Genomic DNA, 8,935 nt, shown 5'->3' on the forward strand with positions numbered 1-8,935 from the left:
GGAGCAAAACCGACAGTGATAGAAAGGAAAAAGTAGCTTAGCTACTAATAGTATTAAGAGAAATGTTCGATGGTTGGCTGCTAAGCATCCAGCAGCAGGCCCGGGCTTTCTGCAGCTGTCCGTCAAAACCCCCCTGAGACCATTGTCCTCTACCTATAGGGACCCTCCGAGTTGGAATCCACTCGAGGGCAGCGAGTTTGGTTTTTGTGTTAGAAAGATCATCTGAGAGTAAAACAGGTTTCAAGTAACTTTATTTTCTGAAAGTCCATCCTACACATAAATTTTTTTCTACTTCTTTAAAAATGAATACAAAGGGGGAAAGGGTGTCTCACATAGGTTCAAAGTCAGCCAAACTCCGCTTTTAAAGTGTTCAGGTCAACAAGAAGAAGTTCTGCACTTGGCCGCTGCCGAACGCTGGCTGTCCAGCAGCGACCAATGATGGTCTCCAGTCTTCGGCCCAGGGCAGAGTCTGTGAAGACAGCATTTGCAAGGGACGGGCGCAGGTTGTGGGCCACCACCGCGTAGAGAATATACTGTCGCTCCCCGGAGTAAGGCACCTCTTTGGTTATCATCTGCCAGAGCGTAATGGCGAACGAGTAGATGTCAGCTTGGGGCGTTATGGACTCTCCTTTCAGGAGCTCTGGGGCCCGGTGTGTGTAGGTGCCGCCCACCGGGTGAAGAACCAGGAAGCCAGTCGGATCTTCCAGTTTCTCCGAGCAGCCAAAGTCCCCAATTTTGCAGACGTCTTGCTCACTGATCAAAATGTTGGCTGGTTTCAGGTCCAAGTGCACGATGTTCCGGGAGTGCAGGAACCTCAGGCCGTTGACCACATCCAGGGAATACTTCAGACACTTCCCCAGACTGAGCTGCCCTCCGGCCGAGCCAGGAGCCGCGCCCTGCTCCTCGTAGATGAGCTGGTGCAACGTGAGGTCGCCTCCGAACTCCATGACGATGGTGCCCAGGCTGTGGGAGCCCGCGGGCGTGCGCGTGCTGGCGGCCACCACGCGCACGATGTTGTCGTGCCGGAGCCTGGCCACGTTGAGCTCGGCCCAGAAACTTCGCTGGGACGCCCGGAGGTTCTTGGTGCGCCTGCTCACTTGTTTTATGGCCACGGGCAGCCCGCGGTAAGTGGCCTTGTAGACGGAGCCGAAGCCCCCGGCGCCCAGCCTTCGCAGGAGGCGCACCTGCGCCCAGTCGATGGCGCACCAGGCCGGACGCCGGGGCAGGCGCGGCGCGCGGGGAGGGGTGCCGCGCGGGGGGCGCGCGCAGGGGCTGCTGCAGGGCCGCCGCGAGTCCCCGCAAGGGGACGGCTCCCCGGCGAGGAGGCGGCGCGCGGGCAGGGGCGAGGGCATTGCGCTGGGCGCGGGAGAGGGCCAGCGGGGAGGACGGAGGAGGGCAGCTCGCGTGGAGAGGCGCGGTCGACGGCCAGCCTTTTGACCCTCCCTCCGCGGTGTTCCCCGCAAAGGGGACACACCTGCGAGGCTCCTCGGCACGGGTGGGGGGCCCGGCCATCGCTGTCAGCTGAAAGCACCCCCCGCCCGCCCCGCGGGTTTCTATAAAACCAGCGCTCACCCTGCGAAATCTCACGATTTCGGGGTTTTTTTAAATAATAAAAAGGGCTTTTAAAGAAAATGTTCGTGGTGATGATTGCACAACTCGTTTGAATAGGTTTTAAGCCCGCCGTTTGATATGTGAATGACCTCCTTGGGGGGATGGACAACGGAAAAGTGGGTGAAGGGAGACATCAGGCAGTGTAAGATATGATACAATAATAATTCATAAATTATCAAGGGTTCATGAGGGAGGGAGGAGCGGGGAGGGAGGGGAAAAAAGAGGAGCTGATGCCAAGGGCTCAAGCAGAAAGCAAATGTTTTGCGAATGATGAGGGTAACGAATGTACAAATGTGCTTTATAAAATTGATGTATATATAGATTGTGATAAGAGTTGTACGAGCCCCCAATAAAATGATTTAAATTAAAAAAATAATAAAATAAAATAAAACGGTTAAAAAAATTTTTTAGAAGTGGGTGGGGGGCGGCGTTGGCTGCCTTTTGCCGGTCGGTTCTTCTGAACGTTATCGGTCCTATAGGTGAAATAGCTTGTCACTTGGCGGGTCCCCACCGGCTGCCCGTGCTGCTCCCCAGCTGCCGTAAATAACTGCCAGCAGAAAGCGTTTGAAGCTCCAAATACGGGGGTGCTTTACGTGTAGTGTTCACAGCGATACATTTTTTAAAAGCTGTCATCTTAAGGGAATCGATCCGAACAGAATCACGAATACAGATGAAAGCGCACCCCTCCTTCGTTCATGGGGAGGGGGATACTCTGACATACTAGCAAAACTTCTCAACATGCATACGCACTTCCTGCCACAATTCAGCACACCTGCAGGTGAGGATCTGACGTCCCAACCAGTACTTTATTGAAGTTGCGAGCAGAGTTGGGCCTGGGGATGGAGAACAACAAAAGACGAGAAGAGTTCAAATCATATACCAAAAGATGGGACAGTCGTCGCCCAGCAAAGTAGGAAGGGCTCCCTAAGGTCTATAAGTTGAACAATAACTAGAACAAGCAACCACATAGACATTCAAAGGGTGTTTGCCTCCCCATAAAGCACTGAAGGCACAAATCCTCTCCTAAGGGGTTGATTCCAACTCATCTGACCCCACAAAGGGTTTCCAAAGCTACCCAGCTCTACAGGAGCAGAGAGCGCTCTTTCTTCTGTGGAGCAGCTGGTGGGTTCTTGAAGTGCTGACCTGCGGTTATCAGGGCAACCCAGCAGCACCACCTGGGCTGCAGAAGAGATGGGTAAAGGCGATGAATGGAAATGTGAAACAGGAGGAAAGGGAATGAATCCTTTGTTTTTCTTTAGGGGACTGCAATCAACATTACAATAATCATGTGTAGGAATTGTTAAATGGAAAAATCAATTTTCTCTAAACTCTCACATCACAATATAAAGATTTTAAAACGTTTCTTTCTCAGCAAACGGCAGTCACCCTGGAAGTAGGATCTATGTCCTTCCCTGACTTTTCTCTCTGAGTGACTAATATATATTAATTGCCATCAACTCAATTTTGACTCGTGGTAACCTTATTTGGGCAGAGTAGCGCTACTCCATAGGGTTTCCAAGGTTGTGACCTTCTGGAAGCAGATGGCCAGGCCTGCCTGCTGAAGTGCCTCTGAATAGGTCCCAGCTGCCAACCTGTCTCCACTAGTAGTTCAGCACTTAACCTGCCTCCACTAGTAGTTAAACACTTAAACATTTGGGCTTCCTAGGGATGTCTTAGTGCATCTGAAGTCCTTATTACATTTTTGCTTAAATTTATTTTGATTTTGTTGCCATGCATGTATGCGCTATATAATAATTTGACTCTCAGAAATGGATAAAGGTAATATTAGGAACTCAGGATTGACTGAAGAAATCAAGATTGGATGTTGCAGCAGAACAATTATAACAGCAGGGGTTGGAAAAACCACACTGGGCAAAGAACCTGCATCAAGATCAGGACTGAGATACATCCGTGTGGGCAAGTTAGCTAACGAAGGGCTGTTATATCATGGCTATGATGAAGAGTATGGGTGTCCTGTTTTAGAGGAAGTTACGGTCATTAATGAGTTAGGAAACCAAATGAAAGAAGGTGGAGTTATTATTGATTACCATGGTTGTGATTTCTTCCCTGAACGCTGGTTTCATCTAGTTTTTGTGCTGAGAACAGACGACAGTGTATTGTGCAAGACGTGAAACAAGGGGTTTTAATGAGAAGAAATTACAAGACAACATGTGTGAACATTTTCAAGTTCTGTTTGAAGAAGCCATGGCATCCTATAAGGAAGAAATAGTTCATTGGCTATCTAGTAACAACCAGAAGATCTAGAGAATAATGTAATTCAAATATTAAGATGGCTTGAACAATGGATGAAAGATCATAGCTCTTGGCTTTCCAGACTAGCCACATGATCGTCACTCTTAGTGAGTTCTCTCTGCCCATCATAGAAATTAGCTAGTAACATTTTCACATTAAAATTGTGTTGCAGGACTAGCAAGTGGAAAGTATCAAAGGCTTATGCCTGGGCTCTTTTTTCTACATGAAAAACAATGAAAAAAACAATTTGAAATATAATGAAGATAACATTATTCAGGGTGGAGAGCAAAGAATGTCATTGTGTAATGCTTCAATTGTTTATTTATTAATTTATTATTAATTGGGAGTTAATACATATATCATTCCACAGTTCAACATAGTTCATTCCATAGTTGACAATTCCATTGTCAAGCAGAATCGTACAATTGCTACCACAATCAGTTTCCAACTGTTAGAGGATAAATAAATCTAAGTGGGTATATATATATCTGCTAAATTTGTTACAAAAGAAAATTAAAAATAAAATTGATGACTTAAAAAAAGAAAGAAACCAGGATTGCTGTGAGGTTTAAAAGTTTCTAATATCTAGCTCAGGTCCTGGTTTGCCATAAGTGTTAAGTGTTAGTTATTACTATCTATAAAGGTAATGAGTAATAACGTATGGGTTTATATATATATGGGTTTATATCAATTATAACACAGATTTTTGTTACACAATTGTGGTAAAAAATATATCCTCCAAGGGCTGAAATAACATATAACTATAAGTTAATTTAAACTTTGTGTATTTTTACTGCTCTAAAATGTTTCCATCTGAGGTGAAAGATGTAAAAGCATATTGCATTTTTTAGCCCTCGAAATATTAAGTGTTAATATCAATCTGATCAAATTCGACAACCCTAAATCCTACCTAGACGCAGACAGAAGAACAGCATTTGCTGCCCTCCCCCGGGGTTGTAAATGAAAGAAGGTAGAGGAAGGTTGTGTAGCTAATGTGCACGTGAAATTCTTTGAGAGACATGTGCTGCTCTTCATGGGAAGGATGACTATTTGGTATTTCACTCGTCATGCAAACAACTGTATGTATCACAAGGTGTTATACTGGACATTAGAATTAATAATTGGTTTATATATGACTTTAATGAAAGGGAAGGAGGAGGAACAGGAGTTGATTAACACTGATAACCCAAATGTGTTAATTGTCCTGGATAACCCAAGGTGTTCCTTGTTTTCAGAGGGGTGAACTGGTCTCAGGTGAGTAGCCAGGTCAATGTGGGTTCTGGGAGTTTTCCCTCTTTGCTGAGGAGTGATTTTTCCTTTCACAGATTGGTCAACCCTGGGAAGTGGGTGGCTTCTGTTCGAGTCAGCAGGAACAGTTGAAATCAGTAACTCACCTGCAGGATGCATAGGTTTCCAAGTCCTTTGGGGGCTTGAGGTTTCTGTGACCTTGTTCCCCCTATTTAATCCTGCCTCCTGTGTGCCTCTCCTCATTCACTGAAAGACCATTTCATGTGTGCCGGATCTGTTTCTTCTCCTTTCTTAGATACCTGAAGCATGTGAGCCAGGCCACCGTCCCTGAGGTTATTTACTTGCCTAATGTTGAATTCCTCCAAGCTGTTCTGCTCCTCTGCTCTTGTGGGCACACAGTAAGTTTTTATTTCAATCCAGAGATATATTTTCTTTTAAGTGACATTGAAAATTAATTTATTTGTTGTTGTTGAGAATATATACAGCAGAACATATACCAGTTCAACCTTTTCAACATGAACAGGTCGGTGGCATTGACTACGTTTTTCAAGTCGTACAACCATTCTTACATCCTTTCCTGTGTTGTTCTTTCCCCATTAATATAAACTCACTGCCTTCTAATTTTTGGCGTTCTTGTCAATTTGATCCACATAGATCTTATAAGAGCACAAGGTACAATGCAGATATTCCTTACTATTAAGTTAAATTTTTGTTTGGTTTTAAGGAGATATTGGGGAAATATTTGGTTTAAAATTTAAAGAGTTGTGACCTCCCTGGGGGACAGACAACAGAAAAGTGGGTAAAGGGAGACATCAGACAGGGCAAGATATGACAAAATAATTTATAAATTATCAAGGGCTCATGAGGGAGGGGGGAGCGGGGAGGGAGGAGAAAAATGAGGACCTAATGCTGGGGGCTTAAGTGGAGAGGAAATGTTTTGAGAATGATGAGGGCAATGAATGTACAAATGTGCTTTACACAATTGATGTGTGTATGGATTGTGATAAGAGTTGTATGAGCCCCTAATAAAATGATTTTTAAAAATGTAAAGAGTATCTCAGGCAATAGTTTTACTAGATTCCATGTTTTGTTTTTAAAAAACTGGGTGCCATCCAGTGCTTCTGGCTTCATGGAGAAGGAGGTAGTTGTTCATTACGGTTCTTAAAATCTCTTCTAAGCCCCTTTTATAACATTGGTATTGTTCTGTGCTGCTAAGTTGATTCCAACTCACAGCAAGCCTGCAGAAGCAGGCTGCCACACCTTTCTCCTGCTAGGGGAACATTTTCCAATCATGGGGAGGGAGGAAAGCACTTAGCCATTGTGTCACCAGGGCTCCTGCCTTTGATAGTATAGAATAAATATATCTATATATATACAATTGTACTAATTTACAGCATTTTAATTCAGATTATTTACTAGATTGGTTTTGATATTATCTTGTTCTAGAATATCTATTCTTCTCCCAAGAGGATATTACATCAAACCTCAAAGCACTGCCATTGAGTCAATTCTGATTCACAGTGAGCCTAAAGAGCAGTCTCATCTTTCTTCTGAGGAGTGGCTTGAACCACCGACCTGTGGTTAACAGCCTGATGCCTAGTCCACAGTGCTAGCAGGGCTTCCTCAAGCATCTTAGGAGGTACTTTAACACCCCCGCCCACCCACTGTCATTAACTTGATGACAATTCATATTGACCTTACAGAGTTTCCAAGAGTGTGCCCTTAAAATCTTAGAATTCTGTTTTCTTGTTTAAAAGGAGGATTGTGTCAGCCAGGTTCTCTGAGGAGCAGACCTCTGCACAAGATTAGACAGTACGAGGCTTAATAAAGAAAAGTATGGAGGGAACTGAGGGCGACTGAAAGCTGCTAGACCACGATGCCCTTGGGAAGGAAAGAAAGGAGGGATGGAGGAAGAAGGTAGGTAGATTGGAGGAAGACTTTTATCCCATAGTGTAGGTTAAAGAGAAACTTCTCAAGTTAAAATTGCCCATTAGAGAACGCCAAGGTCTCCTGGAAAAGTGTGTGCCTTAGACTCTGTGCTGCTCACAGGCAGTCATGGCAAGTGTGGCTTCAGTGCAAACATGATTGACTTCACAACGCATGCTGGGTATTCAGGGATCCGAGTGGCACGTTGTCATGGTTACCGTAGACACACTCACGTATCACAAGCTTGGAGATTTTGTCTAAGATTTTGGGGGTATAAGTAAAAATTCTGAGCTTACTTTGTACCCTCATTTTTTAATTGCAGTACAAAATGCAAATTTTTGGATAAGTTATACTTTTTGAACTTAAGACTATGTTTTGGAACGCAGATGTATCTGCTTAAAACCTATTCTTAGAGTTTTAGTTTTAAATACTGGCATACATTAACCCAAAGTATTGAAGATATATATGTTTATATGTTATATATGTATAGTAGAAGCACACAACTAATAGACATTTTTCAAACAGCAATTTTGAGAATAAAGCCCTCCAAAATGATTTTTGAAAATAATCTATAAGACTAAATCTACAGATTGGGGAGAGGGGCCAGTCTGCTGTGCCCACACAGAAGCAAATCAAGAAGGAAAAAGTGAGAGTGGCAACACCAAGCCCTGAGGACAACGTCCCTGCACAGAGCTGCTAAGGCACAGAGAGGACTGTAGGGCCAACAACAGCTTGAGACATATGTCCCCTCTCTGGAGCATACCGTGACAGAGGACAATCCTGGGGATACATGGCAGAGACTGAGTCCAGTCTAAACCTCCCACAGTTGGGCGAACTAAGAAGGGAACATAACAGATCAGCAACAGGAGCCAAGCCAAGCCACACAGGCCCTGAGGAGCCCCAAAATAGACTTCAGGAGGGGCAGCTCCCAGAACCCCCCAGGGCCTGTGGGGAGATAAAGGTCAGTGGACAGACATGTCCCCTTATTTAGGGGGGGGGCTTGCTTTTTTTCTTTCTCTTTTTCTTCTATCTTTTGTTTTGTCTCCATTATTGTTGGTTTGCCTACCTCTCTAAGATAGGCGTGAGAAGGAAGCCTGAGGAGAAAGCAAAGGGGGTGTTGGAGCAACAGCCATCTAGCTGAGAGGAATTACTAAGAGGTGGAAGAAGGACGAGCATGATGGTGGGGCAGGAGGAAGGTAAGAGGAACCAGAGGAAAGATCGATGGATAGAGGTATTAGCATAGATCTGTACATATGTAAATCTATTCATTCATAAAAATGGAGGTATACATATATTTATAGGGCAATACATTGAGGAAGTGGAAGGACTTTGGGCCTCTTCTCAACACAAAAACACTTTGTTCTAACAGCCTGGCATTCTGTGATGCTCACCCTCCCAGCATAATTGCTGACGACAAAAATGTGTGCACAAACAAATGTGGTGAAGAAAGCTGATGATGCCCGGCTAGCAAAATATATAGTGTCTGGGTTCTTAAAGGCTTGAAGTTACACAACTGGCCATCTAGCAGAGAAGCAACAAACCCACATGGAAGAAGCACGCCAGCCTGTGTGATCATGAGGTGCTGACAGGATCAGTAGCAGGCATCGGAAGACCCAAAGCAAAAAAACAGGGTTGGAAAAAAAACAAAAAAACACCAGTGTTGAGAATGAAGAGGGGTGGGGTGGGGGTGTGAGAGCAGAGACCCAAAACCCATCTGTAGACAATAGCATATCCTCACAGAAGGGTCACAAGGAAGGGATGCGTCAACCAGGGCACAGTATAGCACTGATGAAACACCCAATATTCTTTTGGTTCTTTGAGGCTTCCTCACCGCCCACTATCATGACCCCAGTCCTGCCTTCCAGTTCTGGCTATACTGGAGCATGTACACTGGTAC

The 8,935-nt window shown here is 44.7% G+C and overlaps 1 protein-coding gene and 1 pseudogene across 1 annotated transcript; one reads left to right on the plus strand and one right to left on the minus strand.

Moving 5' to 3' along the window:
• Positions 1-234: 234 nt before the first annotated feature.
• MOS (MOS proto-oncogene, serine/threonine kinase) lies at positions 235-1,352 on the minus strand. The gene has a single exon (XM_004697774.2). The coding sequence runs from the start codon at positions 1,350-1,352 to the stop codon at positions 345-347; it is 1,008 nt and encodes a 335-aa protein (XP_004697831.1). The 3' UTR covers positions 235-344.
• A 2,028-nt stretch (positions 1,353-3,380) lies between these two features.
• LOC101645255 lies at positions 3,381-3,959 on the plus strand (annotated as a pseudogene).
• Positions 3,960-8,935: the final 4,976 nt, after the last annotated feature.

The sequence above is a fragment of the Echinops telfairi genome, unplaced genomic scaffold (assembly GCF_000313985.2).
Source record: "Echinops telfairi isolate 266 unplaced genomic scaffold, ASM31398v2 ScPeMD7_1;HRSCAF=3_0, whole genome shotgun sequence".
In the NCBI taxonomy this organism is placed as follows: domain Eukaryota; kingdom Metazoa; phylum Chordata; class Mammalia; order Afrosoricida; family Tenrecidae; genus Echinops; species Echinops telfairi.